At 48.1% G+C, this 16,776-nt stretch overlaps 1 protein-coding gene across 2 annotated transcripts in view; it reads right to left on the bottom strand.

Annotated features, from left to right (window-relative positions):
* CUX2 (cut like homeobox 2) overlaps window positions 1-16,776 on the bottom strand; it is a 277,464-nt gene that overhangs the window by 87,737 nt on the left and 172,951 nt on the right. For both annotated transcript variants that reach the window (XM_086347740.1, XM_086347741.1), the window contains exons 2-3: window positions 16,072-16,182; window positions 12,420-12,467 (exon numbers count right to left, since the gene is read on the bottom strand). In XM_086347740.1, coding sequence (XP_086203866.1) covers window positions 12,420-12,467; window positions 16,072-16,182 — 159 coding nt within the window. The remainder of the gene's footprint in view (window positions 1-12,419; window positions 12,468-16,071; window positions 16,183-16,776) is intronic.

Genomic DNA, 16,776 nt, shown 5'->3' with positions numbered 1-16,776 from the left:
CTGTGGCTACTGCAGACACAACGGGTTTGAATCCTGCCTCGTCTACTTCTCAGCTATTTGATCTGTGTCTCCGCTTGAGTTTCAGCTTTCCTTAGGATTCTCCAGATATATCCCCAAACATCCCAGATGTCAGATCACCAGCCTCGAGTATGGTACCATGCAGGTGCTCAAGAAATGGAAACCCCGCCCACCCTCTGACCCCACCTTTGTGTCTCAGTCCCTGAATTTCAGGGTGGGGCCTCTGCTTAGTTCCAGGACATAGGATTTGGCTGATCCATGAATATTTGGCTTTATGTTTTAATTAAGTGTTGTTATTTTGTAGTTGTGCTGAGAAGAATTGTATTAGAGGGCAGGAGTTTATAAACCTCAAGAAGGAACTAAATAAGAGACTTTTGTCTGTCACACTGTGGGGTCTAAGGCCAGGACAAAGGAAGATGGAGGGGATTTAGGAGGTGAGGTGGTCTTTGAGGGTGGGGAGGCAGTTGGGGCCAGTGTACCAGGGTAAGCCTGGCTCAAAGTGATGCTGCACTTGGCAGGGTAGATGGGGGTTGGGTAGAAGCCAGGGCACAGGTGAGGGCCTTAGGGACTCTGGCCACCTCTCTCGGGCTTTCAGCCCTGAAATTCTCACTTCCCTTCTCCCTCAGGGCATTAGCACACACTGCTCCTTTTACATGGCATGCCATTCCACCCCTCCTGTGGCTAGAATGTTCTGCTTCATGCTTTAGTTCATAGTCATTTCCTCCTGGAAGTCCTCCCTGACATCCCAGGATGCTCTCATAACCCCATGGAGCTTGTGTCACAGCCCTGCTATAGACGATAATTATACATTTACTTGCTGTGCGAGGGCCTGAATTACATCTGTCTTCTCTCAGAAGGTCAGCTCTGGAAAGGAATGGACTGTCTTATTTGCTCCTGTGCCTAGAATAAGTACTCTGTATATACTGACGGAGTAACTGAATGAATGAATAATAATTTTCTCCCACTCCCTGTAAACCTAAAAGCAGGAGCCAGCAGACTTTTGTAAAGGGCCAGATAATAAATAGCTTTGGCTTTGCAGGCCATACAGATTGCTGTAATGACTCAGCTCTGCAGCTGTGGTGGGAAAGCAGCCATGGACAACACATGAATGAATGGGCATGGCTGTGTTCCAATAAAGCTTTATAAAAACAGGCTTTGGCTTGAGGGCCAGAGTTAGCTGACCCCTGTCCTAAAGCTTGCCGTTTGTCTCTCTGTTTACACTTGCACGTCTAGTGGTGTGCTGGGGCTTACCTCTAGCAGCTTGCCAAAGCCGATTGTTAAATTTTCTGGACTTATACAAGCTGGACTTTTACAAACATGGCCCTAATTAAAAATTTAAATCATATAAATCTACAATTATAATACATAAATTACATTTAAAATGATGATACTACAATCTGGATGAATCTTGATGACACTCTGAGTGAAGTAAGCCAGTCACAAAAAGACAAATACTGGATGATTCCACTTCTATCGAGTACCTGGAGCAGTCAGATTCACAGAGACGGGAAGTTTAAAATTGTGGCTGCCAGGGGCAGGGAATGCGGAGCTACTGTTGAATGGGAACAGAGTTTCAGCTTGGGAAGATGAAAAAAGTTCTGGAGATAGATAGTGGTGATGGTTGTAGAACAGTGTGAATGTACTTAATATCACTGAACTGATGAGTTAAAGATGGGTAAGGTGGTAATAAATGTTATGTGTATTTTAACACAAAAGATTTGAAGAAAAGAGGGAATACATATTCAGAACTCATCACTTCCTAATTATATGGTGATATATTACTACTCTTGGGGCTCTGAGGTTATGCACAGCTATTATGTCTGTGGTGGAAACGCTACCTGAGATGCTACTGAATATCTCTTCCCAACTCCATGTTGTCAGCCTGAAATTGTTCCTGGAGGGAGTATTTACACCACGGAAGTCAGGACTCTACATTTACCAACACACGACTGGTTATTTCCATGTATCCGTCTCCTCCACTAGATGGTGAGCTTCTAGGGCAGATCAGATCAGATCAGATCAGTCGCTCAGTCGTGTCTGACTCTTTGCGACCCCATGAATCGCAGCACGTCAGGCCTCCCTGTCCATCACCAACTCCCGGAGTTCACTCAGACTCACGTCCATTGAGTCAGTGATGCCATCCAGCCATCTCATCCTCTGTCGTCCCCTTCTCCTCCTGCCCCCAATCCCTCCCAGCATCAGAGTCTTTTCCAATGAGTCAACTCTTCACATGAGGTGGCCAAAGTACTGGAGTTTCAGCTTTAGCATCATTCCTTCCAAAGAAATCCCAGGGCTGATCTCCTTCAGAATGGACTGGTTGGATCTCCTTGCAGTCCAAGGGACTCCCAAGAGTCTTCTCCAACACCACAGTTCAAAAGCATCAATTCTTCGGCACTCAGCCTTCTTCACAGTCCAACTCTCACATCCATACATGACCACAGGAAAAACCATAGCCTTGACTAGATGAAACATTGTTGGCAAAGTAATGTCTCTGCTTTTGAATATGCTATCTAGGTTGGTCATAACTTTCCTTCCAAGGAGTAAGCGTCTTTTAATTTCATGGCTGCAGTCACCATCTGCAGTGATTTTGGAGCCCAGAAAAATAAAGTCTGACACTGTTTCCACTGTTCCCCCATCTATTTCCCATGAAGTGATGGGGCCGGATGCCATGATCTTCATTTTCTGAATGTTGAGCTTTAAGCCAACTTTTTCACTCTCCACTTTCATCAGGAGGCTTTTTAGTTCCTCTTCACTTTCTGCCCTAAGGGTGATGTAGGGCAAGAGCATCTCAAATATTAGAATCACCAGCAGAAGCTTTTAAAATCCTGATGTCCAAGCCTCACACCAGACAGAATGCCAGCCACTGTGGGGAGGGACCCAGGTCTCAATATTTTTTTAAGTCCTCAGGAGATTTCAATGGGCAGTTTGAGCATCTCAAACTTTAATGAGCACATGAATCACAAATCACCAAATTATTGAGGCTTTTTTTTTTTTTTTGAAATATAGTTGACTTACAAGGGGACCTTGTTAAACTGCAAATTCTGACTCCGGGGATCTGGGAGGTGGGGTGGGGGGCCAATGAAACTCCATTTCTACCACACTTCCAGATGATGCGGATGCTGCTGGCCCCATGCTCTGAATAACAAAGGGTTAAAGGATGAAACTCACATGAAATTCAATCATAACAGTGATCATTGCTGACCCTGAGGAGCGTGTGTCTGGCTGTTTCTTTCATTCAGCTGTGCGGGCCCTGGGGACAGCAGGGGTATCTACAGCTGCTCATAACCTCATCCCTGGAGCCTGGAACTCACCCTGGTATACAGCAGGTGCAGAATAAATGTCTGCAAGACTGAAGGTCTCAGTCGAACTCGAAGGGAAGCAGGGGTGGGCATGATGTGTACTCTAGGGCTCTGGCAGCAGGGGAAGGCATACTAACTCTAAAGCATGATGCAACGCTCCTGATTCTGGGAGGTTTATGCCACACAAAACCATTCAAGCTCTCTACTTGCACGAATCCTCCCAGCCTACCTGTGTGGCAGGGGCAGTTGCCATTCCCAGTTCACAGCCAAGGAAACCGAGGTTCACTGAGACCATTGGTCAAGGAGAGAGCTGTGATTGGAACCCAGGTCTGTGCGGATCGAAGCTTCTGTCATTTCTGCTCCATATTACAGGAGCCAGAAGAATGATCTGTGCTCACCTCTTAGCTTCAGTGCTTAGCACCGTTCTTGGCACACAATGGAGCTCACCTGTCAATATTTCCTGAGCACGTGAGTCAGTGATGTTCACCACTTTAGCCCTTGAATACCATGCCTGGCACACAGCAGGTGTTCAAGAAACATCTACTGAACGGATGTCCGAGTGACCACAGGAATGGGCACTCATGCCCCGAGGGGACGTGCTGGCCGCTGCAGAAGCGTCGCTCTGCCTGCCGCTGGCACCCGGCAGACACAAGCGCTAAGAGATGCTCGGCTGACAACACCACGAGATGGATGCGCGCCCGGCGGCCTCATCTCCCCACCGACTGGCCCCGCATGGCCTTCCATAATGCAGTCCATTAAAAGGCTTGTAAATTTTCATACACGAAAGCCTACCATGGCATCAGCACAGACTAATTGTTGTTAAATGTGCGGGAATGTTACCGCCATGCCGCTGGAGTGATCACTCTTCCCAGCTCGGCCCAGACGCCGGCCCATTCCTCTGCAGGCGGAAAGCTTACAACGTTCGCACAAGGCCAAAAAGCAATTCGTGTCAAAAAGATCAATAATATAAAAATAAAGCATGAGAATTCTAGTTAAAGGGAATGTCATATAAATATGTGGCTCACGTCCATGATTCCAAGATTAAAAAAATCAATCAATATCGTTCTTAAGATGATGTTATTTCTAATGAGAAATACCCGGAACAACTGCAAATAACTGCTTAACTGGGGGGAAAAAGCATTAATAATTTACTTTATAAGGCATATGATACTGAATGAAAGAGGATTGCTGCTGGTTCTTAATTTGGTTGTAATATGGTGTGACAGGTTCAATGATGCTTTGGTGGGTTCTTAATATTAAATTCAGAAGGATGTTCAGCTCGTTATAAGTTTTACCCCAAGCTGGGCAGGGCGAAGCCAGAGGGGCCAGACCAGGTTATGGAGCCAAGAAAAATGTGCATCATCAAAGTTATTATGTCACCAGAGGAAGGGGTGGGGAGTGGGTGTGCACACACATGCATGTGAGCTGGGAACAGGAAGGGTGGACGGAAATCCTTCTCACTGAATCTTGCAAGTGACACCCTGTTTATTGAGCACTTGCTATATGCCAAGTCCTGGGCTGGGTACGCAGACTTGGGTTTGAATCCAGCTCTCTGCAATGGGCTGGGCTTCCCTGGTGGATTGTGCCTGGAAAAAACTCAGCAAAGACATATCTAAAAGGCACAGATCTGGCTGAAAAAAGAGGTCTCTTTTCTAACCCCTAACTACCTGCAAGTGTCCAATTCAGAGCCTCAGTGTAGGACTGATCAATTCTACAAAAATCTATAGAGTGTTCTCAGCTCCTTCTGTACCCACGAAGCTCCCTGAGGAGATCCACTCAGCCCTACAAGCTGAGGTCTGTGTCTTCCACCCTCTGCTCTGCTGGTGAAGAGCTGTGTGAGCTGGGGCAAGCAGCTTAACCTCTCTGAACTGCAGCGTCTCACCTGTCAGAGGGGATGACACCAGTGGTGCCTCCCTTGCTATATTGCTGAGACGTGGTGAGGCATGGCTCAATGCACGGTGAGTTTTGCTGGCTAGTATCCCAGCCTGAGTCACCACCCACCACCATGTGCCGGGTGCTGAGCCTCACTTCCCTTACCTGAGAACGGGCGACAGCAGATGCTTCCTCATGGGGCTTGGGGAGAAGTGGGAGGAATAAATTCAGCGCATCAGCTGGGAGTGCTGACTAATGTCCAAAAGAGCACTCACTGTGTGCTGGGCTTTGTTCTTGGAACTTTTCAAGGGTCAACTCATTTAACCCTCACATCGACCCTATGAGGTAGGTATTATTATTATCTCCATTTAAAAGCCAAGGAAGTTGAGGCCCAGAGAGGTTAAGTGGCCTGCCCAGGATCACACAGCGGGCAAACAGATGGGTTAGGATACAAGCCTGTGCCAATCTAACTCCAAACTCACACTTGTTCCCACTGCTTATCTTTCCTGCTGGGTCCCGCCGGTCAGTGAGGCCGCTTCTCCCTGGCTTTGCTGGCTGGTCAGGACTGTATGTGTCTAACGTCTGTGTGGCCCCAAGGGGGCCCCACTCACAAAGAGATGGCATGCCGGTGCTGGGAGCAACAGAGAAAGGGTTACCTCAGGAGTAAGAGAAACATGACATCAAAGACAGCTGAAATAGCAAACAATGTTAAAAGGCAAAAGGCAAAAAAAAAAAAAAAGATCTCGTAATTAAATTTCAACTCAAAGGGAAAGGGCAAGAGTCCTGCAGGCAAGTGCAGAACAGGAGGGGAGCACAGGCACCAAGTTAGGACACGGCGTGCAGGGCTGGGTTGGGGGCTCAGGGCCGAGCCTGTCTCAGGCGATCTGAACTGTGAGGACGTGCGCTCCAGGCCCCACTTAGGCAGCTCAGCTTCAGGAACAGGGACTGGGGACCTCGTGCTGGTCAGAAGCCCTTCCCCACCCACATCTGCCTGTGAGGGCGCAGCAGGGCATCCTCAGAGTCTGGGGCTGGGACAGAAGGTGGGGGAGGCCGATGATGACTTCCGGTTCTGGGCACAGGACGGGGGCAGAGAGCAGGAGCTTGGACAGGCAGTGTGGGGGCTCAGGTGGGGTATACAAGGCATATAGTCTCCTCCTCTCTCCCATTTTTGAGAGGCCAGCCCTACCCCCACCATGCGGAGGTGATCAGGAGGCTGAGGGATCCTGTTACAACCGGAGTCACAGCCGGGCCCTCCTCTGCTCTAAAGCCTCCTGTGGCTCCCACTCAGGCAGAGTCACAGCCAAGGAGCCCCGGGGCCCTGAACGATGAGACACCCACAAACATGACTTCTGTTACGCAGCATCCTGGGTGAGTGTGGGGAGCCGTGCTGGGAAAGATGGGAGTCCAAGCCTGACTAGGGGTTGGGGTCAACCAGGGAGAGCTTCCTCACTCTTGGGAGGATCTGATACTTGAAAGGAATTAATTGGGTCAAGAGACAGTACTGGGAAAACATTCCAGGTAAGAGAATAGCAGACACGTCGCCTGAGGTGGGAATAAGCCGGGCTGTCTACTGGCTCAGGGGAGAGGCTGGGAGAGGCCAGATGGCCAGGGGTTTCTGCCCTGAGTGCCTTCTCCAGCCCATACCACCCTCCTGAGCCTGAAGTCATGTCCACCTCGGGTCTCATCCTGTCTCAGGTACTAAATGGATGTCAGTCGTCTCCCCGGAACCTCATCTGTAAAGTGGAGCTAATCACAAAACCTTCCCTTAACAGAAATATCATGAAGAACACACAAAATAATCACTAGAGTGTGTACCACACGGTGGACGTGCAATCCAAGTCACGTCAGCAGACTCCTCCAGCAAAGACAAGGCCCTGCTTCAGGGCCAAGCCTGGCTCCTGACTGACTACAAGAGTAAGCAACTGAGTCTCAGCGATGTTCACATCAGAGGCCACGCAGCAGACATCCTGGCCTCTCTCTCCTCTGGTGCCCTGTTGGTCCAACCTGGGTCTGATCAATCACTAGCATCCTGGCAGGTGGATATGGGCAAAAGAAGGAACTTCCAGTCCTCTGCCCACTTGAAAGTGAGGGAACTCCCCTTGGTAGACTGTGTTTGGCACCTCTGGCTACATGAGACCTGTGGGAAAGGGTCTGGAATGCCTCAGAACACAGGAGACTATGACTTGTTACATCTCTGACCAGGGTGGCACCCTGAAACCCACACGCATCAGGCTGTCCAAGTGCAATCACCCCATTTTAGAGAAGGCACAGTAAAGGGTAACTCACTCAACGAAGGGTATATATATTTATTTGTTGACTGAATCATCCACTCATCCAACCAACACCCATCCACCCAGGATAGGAGTGCCAGGTTGGTGGGCATCATGCCATGCTTTGCCACCTAACCACCCACAGGGAAGGCAGCAAGGCCTCCTCTTTTGCTTTCTTGCAAATTCCTATCTCAACATAACCCTTCTGCTCCTCCACAGACAGAACTTGAACTGCGTCTGCTCTGGACTTCCTTTAGCCAGTGGGGTTTGCCTTGTAGATGCACCCCAATTCCACGGGAAGAAATACAAAGGAGAAGAGACAAAAGCTCAGAACTGCTGACACTTCCACCTGGAGGGCAATGCTAGGCTCAAAACAGAGGAGGCTGCGTGCTGCCTGTGTGCCCTGGCTTCTGCCTTGGGATGCCCTTGGGCATCGGGAGGGCAGAAAGCAGTGCTCTGCATGGAGGTGGTGATCTAAGGACCTGGTGCTGGGGGAAAATGAGAAGGCTAAAATCTGGCAAAGGCTGAAGGAGAGGGGCTGGGGGTGGAGGTACAGAAGAAAATGGAGAAGAAGGTGGAAGAAAAGAAGAGGAGAGAGGGAGATGAGAGTTGAGGATCAGTGGGGAGGGAAGAATTGGCACTCTGAATCCGGGCGTTCTGATTATCTACTGAGCTCAGTGGGGTGGTTCTTTCTTGTCATCTCTCAGGCAGTCATGGCAAGATGGCAGCTGATGGCCAGCATGGTTCCTTGATTCGCGTCTGGTGCCTTGGTGTCCCTGGCCCCTCTCTCTACCATGTGAAGACTCATCCCTCAGGGGCTCTCCATGCAGGCTGGCTTCTCGCCACAGGGAGCCTCCGGGTGGTCACGTTTCTTACAGGAAGGCTGGGCTGGAGGAGGCAGGAGGTAGAAGCCCCAGGCCGGCTGAGGCCTCTGTTGTTGCAGGTCACGGCTATCGGTTCAAGTGGAAACTACTCTAAAGGCCCATATGCAGAGGATGGAGACACAGGCTCCGCCTCCTGACGGGGGAACGCCAGGATACAGCACAGACGTGCAGCCACTGTGGGGACGGTGTGAACCTGAAGTTCAGCAAACGAAGGGGATCTCTAGGCGGGACGTGACCCCTACATGCTGGTTCAGTCACAGGCACTGACCTCCTAGGGACATTATAAATATTTGTTGAGTGGGCCTTGGAGGCGCCAAGGAGAAGGGTGGCCCTTCAAGTTCTGGCACAAACGCTTGCCCAACTCCCTGTTCCGTCTCTTGGTAGGTGGCGTCTCGACTCTCTCACCAAGCTCCTAAAAGGCGGTCACACCACAAGAGCTCCCTCTGATCCTGAGAGGACAGGGAGACAACATCCTCAGGCCCGAGCAACCAGACACACACCACAGTGAGAGCAAACTACTTGCTGGCCACTTGACAGTGAATCTCACTGAACCTCATGCAATCCGAACAGCTGTCCCCACGTAGCAGGGAACAGTGGCTCAGAGATATGAAGTCACTGGCCAAAGTCACACAAGCAGTGTCGGGTGGGACTCAGACCCTGGGTGTCTGACCACTACTCTCTCGCTTCCCATGGGGGTCAGAGGCTGTCTCTGCCTCTTTGGTTTCCAAATTGCTGTGTTTCAATCAGGCCCAGGTGAACAAGTCTGTTCTACCTCGATGGAAGGGGTTTTCCACCATGCAGGCCACATCTCCTTCATGGGGGAAGAGGAAGGAAGCAGGGGAAAAAAAAACCTCTCACAGCAGTGGCCTTGCCATCTTCTGGCTGGGCCACTGCACAACCGCCTTAGCAAAGTTTCACCTCTGATTTAGCATAACAAAACTTTTAATTTAGATGTTTTCGTCTCTCTCTCCAAGTAAAAATAAGTTTAAAATAATGACTGTAATAAATGAAGGTAATTAATTGTAGTTTGTTCCTTTACTGTCTAGTCAGCTTAATTTTACCTTTTCAACTAATAATGAGAAAATAATTTTTGTGCTCGGAGGGTTAATGATATGTAACTGCGAGAACTGCTAATTGCATGTTGCAATCCATCCATCAACAACCCCATCTGTGCGACTTGATTATGTTTGCTAAATTATTGCTTTGAATTATCTTTCATAAAGCAACTTTTGTAATTAGCGGGGCTTTCGTCTTGCTCTTTTCTCTGCGCACAAGGATATTCAAACTTTGGCCATTTCAAGCTGTCTCCATTAAGCCACCTTCTCTGGCTGTCTTTGTTTCCCTGAGCAGGGGGAATCAAGACTGTCCTTTAAGCAATCAAGGCGGAGAGGGAAAGCTTCCTCAATTCACAGCAGGGCAAATTCACTTCCTCTCCGCCTCCCTCCCACCACCAGCACGGTGGGGGGCAAAAAAAAAGAAAGAAAAAGAAAATAAGACCCCTGCATACATAGTATGAAAAGATAAAAGGATGCCTGTATTCTGTATACACCAGGGCTGGTGGAGTGAAATTAAGGAATGAACTTGAACGTGTTATATTTCAACAAGAGGCCCGCACTTGGGGAGAAGGAATGACGGGTACGATACTCAGCCTTGGCGTTTTATGGGTTAGTTTATGTGACTCTGGAAGGTGTTCGCCTCAGGGAATATTCCTGGGAGGTGATTAATGCCCACTTGGGAATCTGCAGCTCTGAGCCCAGAGCCTGGTGGATTGCGAGAGGGAAGCGGCATAAAGGATGAACCCTCATTAAAAAAATTAAAATGAAAATCAAATTTGGATTATAAACGGCCTGTGTGTGTGCAGTTTGTTCTGGACGAAGAAGATGCTTTTTATTAACACCTTTCTTTGCCAGCGCTTCTCCCCTGAGGCACTGGGAGGGACATGGCGGCTGCGATGGATTAGTCAATAGATCATGAAGAAAGCAGGGGTTTTGGGAATAAAACTCCAGACAAATGTAGTCTCTTTTTGGTACATTAAAGGGACGATGGAAAACCCTTTTAAAAAAATTAAAGAAGTTCTTTGAAGATTGCCAGCTATTAAAATGGTGTCTATTCCACATGCCACATGGATTTGGAAATGAGAATTCAGCTTTGTCTCTTCTGGCTGCCCTAAGACTCTCTCCTCCGGCACTTACTGAGCACCAACTGTGTGCTGGACACCATGTCAACTTCCTCCACCCTGCTCAGTTCTCAGAAGCCCTCCTGTTAGTCGCCTTTATCGAAGGAGGAAAACTGCAGCTCAGAGAGGTTAAGAAATTTCCCCCAGGCCACACAACTAGCCTAAGATTCAAGCCAGGCCCATCTGAGTCTGATTCACATGTACTTTCCACTATACTACACTTGGGTCTTCTCTGACCACTGCCGAAATCTAATGTCTAACTCTTACTCCCATCGAAAGATAACGTAAGTCATGCTGGCTTCCTCTAGGGACAGAAAACCCCCTTCTTTTGGATAAAAAGCCTTGAACACCTAGTTAGGAAAGAGGCAGATTCTAAGCCAGGCATAGTGGAGGCCAAAGAAACCTATGTTGAAGGTGACTGATAACAGAAATAAAATACTAAGGCTTTTAACACACAAAGTAATGTTCTGAACACTCTGTGAGTATTAACTTTGTTCTTCATTCACAACCCTATGGAATAGGTATAATTATTATCCAATGTTGTAGAGTGTGACACAGAGGCACAGAGACACAAGTAACTTGTGCATAGAGGCACAAGCAACCTGCTTAAGGTCAAACAGCTAGAAACTGGTAGAAGCAGGATTCAAATCTAGGTTGACTCCAAAGTCTGTGCTCTTCACTCCCGAGAAGCTCTTGATGCATCAGGAATTACATTAAATTCTTTCCTTTCATTGTATTTCACCTAATCCTCAGAACAACATGAAAAGATCTGTAGTGCTTTTATTTTCCTTTAACAGATAGGGAAACTGAGGCTCTAAGTGGTTAAGAGAAGCTTTGCCATGCCAACCCAAGCAAGGGGAATGGCCGAGAAAGTAATGCTCTACATGAAACACTCAACGCCTGTCTTGGGGCTGGACCAAAGAAAGGATCAGCTGCCCGAGAGTGCTTATGTGCTGAATGCTTCTCACGGGACCGTGAGCTGGCAGATGGGGACCTTTTTTATAAAAAAAAAAAACAACAAAACACAAAGCCATGACAACACATTCCTAACATTATTGGTCTTCTTTCTGGGTTTTTTCCACCCTCTTCTAGCTCAGGCACCTCACAACCAAATGAATCAATACCGGATGGCCCTATAAATAAATAAGCACATCAGTCAACTCAGTAATAAAATGAAAGGATGAAAAATATGGAAATCAGCGACATTTGTGTAAATCCAGTTATTGTTTACTTTAATATTGCCTTATGTGCTTACTCGGTTCTGAAGAGACAGATTTAAAGTAATGTGGCACTTGGCGGACGATAAACTTAAAAATGCATCTCCGCTGGCGAGTGCTTAAGGGCCAATCCTTTCAGCATCCTGCCCGAATCCAGGGGAAGACCGAGAAGAGCCCCCTTAAGACAGAATGTTGGAGAAATGGCCCTGCTCTTCCACTCCCCTGACTCAATGTAACTCCATTCTTCTCTTTGCCAGCCTCCTGTGCCAGCCAGACAAGTGGACATTCTCGGAATCCTGGTCACCAAGTCAAGCAAAGAGGAGACACGGGGAGGTCCAGCTCCATCCCAGGGCTCCAGAAAAGCCAGAGAAACAACTGGCTGAGGACAGCTCAGCTGCTGCCAAAGGAACGAGGGCCCGATGGGCAGGAAAGAATGTGAAAGCAGTAGATTTTATATACTCCGAGGGTGGGTGGTAGAGAGGATGTCAGAGCAGGTGGCAATCCCACCAAGCGGAAACAGAGCACCCTTTCTTATCATACTACGGCTGATCTGGAGGGCATGGGCAGTCTACAATGGGGGCAGGGAAGTTTCTCTGCTGCTGGAAACCTCTGACAACCCCAGGTGGGATAGGAGAGACAGCCAGGGGGTATTTTCGTGACATGCCACAGGCCTTGGGTCTTACCTCAGCTTGGAAGCTTTTTAATACAGGAGCCACCATCTCTCTGATTTCCTGTAAAAGAGATGAGCGAAGAGTTCACTGTGGTGTCAAGTAGCCCCTGCCTGTAGCTCACTGTTGTCCCCCAAATCAGCAAGTGTGTCTCATGGGACTTGCGCTCCATGAGATTTCATGAGGGTTCCTCATATATACGCCTACAGACAGACCCAAACACACACAAAGGGGCCCGGCCAGGTCTGATCGGAACACATCAAGCACAACATCAAGCTTCTTCCCTGCAGGACCCTTGGGAGCCTTTTACACGGTGCACACTGGGAATTTCTGGAAGAGGGAGAGGAAGTAGCATTTCCCAAGTGGATCTGATCACGGAATGCTGTTTTATGCAAAGTACCTCATGCGATTGGTGGCTCATCATGGGTCATTCTTTGGAGCTGGGGCTGGAGAGGCTCCATGCCCTGGGTCATGTTACCAACATCCCTTCAAGAAAACCTCTGCTCTCCAGGCGCTGCTCGGGAGATGTCTCTGGAGGTTGCCAATTCTGCTTTCCCACTCAGTTGCCCTCTCTAGCAAAAACTGCATTTGGCATTTTAGCAACAGCGCCCTGTACTGTCACCCCTTCCTCACCAGAAGATGGGGTTTCTGGGGGCTTGGTGGGGTCACCTGTCATGGGACCCAGCTCAGAAGAAGGGCTCTGTAAATGTTTGTTAACTCTATGCCACCGGGCTATCCTCAGAAGGGAGCCTCTTATTTTGGGACCCTAATTTCATGCCTTCCTCAAGGGCCTTTGAGGTTCCCACCCCCAAGGATGCCCCTGGCGGACTCCCATGAGTCCTCTCCAGCGTGAAAGAGGAAGGTCTTTTAGAACCGAGGCTCCCAAGAACTTGACTATAAATGCTCCAGTTTTCTCTGAGACCCACTGGTGACTCCTCTAAGCACGGTCATCTATGGTCCACAAGAAAGCCCTGTGGGAGGAGAACCTGAGGGGGGCTTGAGAGAATGGAGAGGGAGCGGGTAGCAGAGAAAAGCAGGAAAGGGAAGGATGCACCAGATACGTGTGTCAGGTGAAGAATAAATCCCTCAACTGTGAAATAGGATGGTGTTGCTTCTGGAAACAACCCTTCTTCTGGGTCCTGGGAACGTGTCCTCACTGTTCTGGGACTCGCCCCTCCAGGGCTTCTCAGAGCCACTGACTACTGATGTGTGCTGGGGATCTACAGGAGAGATGTGGGGAGTGCGTGTGAACCTAGGGAATTTATTTGATCAGAAGGAACTGTGAGTGGAGGGGCTGAGCTTGGAGAAGGAAACTTCTGTAGACCCAGGTTGTGGGTTGTAAACTCAGATGCCCACAGAGGCTGGAGGAAGAAGACAGGAGGGAGGCAGGCTGGGCGGCCTGTGGCAAATCTCAGGAGGACACAGCGCCTTTGTAAGGGGGTGGCAGCTGCTCGGCTGTTTCTGATGACTGCTGCGTAGGGGTGGAGCCTCTGTGTGGCCAGCTCTACCAAATGGTCTCAAAAGAGATTGGAAATCCAAATTTTGGGGTGAAATCAGAGATGCTAAATGTTGGTAATATACTGTAAAATTGGAGAGACTTTTACAGACCAAATAAAACACATCAACAGAAAACCTCTGGTCTGGGTTTCAGGAAACATAAGTATTGGAAGGGGCTTATCTCCTCTGAATTTACAGAAAGGGACACAGGAGCTCTGAGAGGGGCTGACTGTTGAAGGTTCCAAAGCAAGTGAGTGGCACAGTTGGAATTACAATGCAGGTCAACAGATTCTCCAAACAGGCTCTGTTCACAAACCCCCGCTCATATGAATTTAGGGGATTCAAATATGAGAACCGTGGTGAGGTCGGTGGGACTTTGGATCAGTGCCAACTCTTTCTAGACGCCCACCACCCTTTCTGTCTGCTTAACCCCTGGGGGAAACCAAGCCCAGGCACCAGCAGGAGGTGAGCTGGGTACCAGCCAGATGATGTTCTTAAATAAAGTCTTGGCATGACTCTCCCCCATCAAGAGAGACTAGTTCCAAAAATGAGAATTTTCAGAGGCGCGACTATAATAGGAATGGAAACTTATTCCTCCTAATTACATAATTGCATAATTATGCAGTATTAAAATTATGTAAGCTGAACTCAGAGGCTTAAAACCTGGCCTGGATTTCCTTTATCACCTGGGGGCTCCCATGTGGCCTGGGGGAAGGAGGTCTAAATGGTGGACTGTGGAGATTTGTGGGCATTTCATCTCTGCTTCCCAGAGACTGGACTCAGAGACAAAGCTTCTGGTTCTCTCACTCTGGGCAGAAAAACTGGTTTAAAGACCAAGCTGTTCTCTGTTCTAAGAGGGGAAGGAAGGATGCTCAGAATCTCCCCATGCCTTCTTAGCTCCCAGGACTCAACTTGGTCTTTCTAAAGCTGTAACATGGGAGACACGCAGATCTGAGATTCCCACCCCTTCTCCAAGTGCACTCTCTCTCAGCTCTCAAACCTGATTCCCCCCAGACTTGCTCCAGGGACAAGTCCTAACTAGAACCTATTTCCCACTCTTGCCTTGAAGAACCAAAGATATTGGTTCTTCAATATCTGACATGTGAGGAGGATTTCACAGCAAAGAGACCGACCCCCCTGAGTTTATGTTGCCTGATTTCTGGGTAGCCTGCTTCTTCTCCATCTTTCCATGGCCCCCTCCTCCATCAGCAAGATGACAACAGGACTCCTAGGTGATTCCAACAGGCAGAATGGAATCAACATGTCTAAGTCTAACATTAATACCTTTGGAATGGCAGACCCTGTTTGGTTCTCCTCCAAGATCCAGGCCACCTGAGTGGGCAGAGAGCTGAGTGGGCTGAGACAGAGAACTCCACCCTCTGCTGACCACAGAGAGGCATGGCTGGCTTTGGGAATGGGCCAGGTATCTGTTTCCTGTTTTCATGGTTCTGACGTGTCACATCCCTGCCAACATTATATGGAGTCAGAAGGTTTTCTTCTTCCATCATTAAAAAAAAAAAAAAAAAAATTGAGGAGCAACAGGGGGCCTGATAGAAGAGGAAAAAAAAATTCACACATTCACCCCTGTGAAGAAAGAAACGTGTCCATTCTTGTCTTTTCCCCTGCGGGACTCTTACAGTGTGGGGGCTGGGCATTAACTGGACCTCCCTCATAGCAGCTGAGAAAGACAACGCTGGTGGCTGGAGTTGCAAAGGAAGGGGTGAAGAATGAGGAACATTTATGGGGGATGCGTGCCACTTTCAGACTTGGGAGGTTAAGGGAAGGGCTGGAGAGGGTGACAGTCTACAGCCACCATCTTCCAGACGCCAAGGGGAAAGCAAAACAAAATCAGGAACTCGAGACAAATTGTCTTTGCTGTCAAGGCCAAGCATCTGACTTGGACGCTAATGTGGGGAGAAAATGGATGTTGTACAGAGCCCTCAAAAACAATGACTTCCATGGAGAAGCGTCTTGTTCTTACTCTAGACAGCACCGCTGAGTGCCACTATACGAAGAAACGCGGAGACGTTGAGGGTTGTAATTTTTCTTTGTGGCTAATTAGCTTCTTTTCTTGTTAGTCACTTATGTCTATAGTTTTCAAAATATAGTTTGAACGGAGAAAAATCTGCATTCCTACTGAGTTAATTCTATAACAGCAACTGTACTGTACCTCAGGTACATTTTTCTTAAATTCCCGGCGGAGTTCAATTAAATGTTTATGAGAATGTTCACTCTCCTCCTGCCGTGCAGACAGCTCGGAAGCGACGGAATTAAGCTCCTTCTGGAACAATAAAAAAAAAAAAAAGGAGAGAGAGAAAAGAAAAAGATTTTTTTTCCTCCTTTTCCTTTTTAATCATTGTACAAAACAGCATTCCAAACAAGTTTTCTTAACTTACAAAAAAGCTGAGAAAAGACAGGATATTGACTCCTGGCACAAATGAATAATTTACGAAACTGGGGATGCAACCGAAAAAAATCCAGGACAGCTTTTTTGCTTGTCAGAAGTCAGGCCAGATCAATACTCTCCTATAAAGTTGGGTGGAGTTGTTTTTTTTCATTTCTTCCTTACGCCTCTGCCCCACCTCTTAAATTTCCAAGGGAGTGATGGCATAAGCTTGTCAGTAACTGTAGAAAACATCTCCAAACCGTGTCAAAATAGTAAAGTGCGGCATATTGTATGGGCATATTATAGTGTAAGAAAGTGCTGTCGACAGCTTTCATATATCAGAGGTGGGAACTGTTCCAACTATGACTTACTCACACTTAAGGGTTCATAAATACGCCTTTTAAGATATAGATGGCTTTTTAATTTCAGTAGATTTTGGAAAAATGAAGGTGCCAATAAGAAGCAAGATGACCTTTTGTGTATCCTGCA

Source organism: Bos grunniens, chromosome 17, assembly GCF_055505025.1.
Source record: "Bos grunniens cultivar Pamir isolate PY7600 chromosome 17, Bosgru_T2T1.0, whole genome shotgun sequence".
Taxonomy (NCBI): Eukaryota; Metazoa; Chordata; class Mammalia; order Artiodactyla; family Bovidae; genus Bos; species Bos grunniens.
This window is presented reverse-complemented; position numbering and strand designations above follow the sequence as displayed.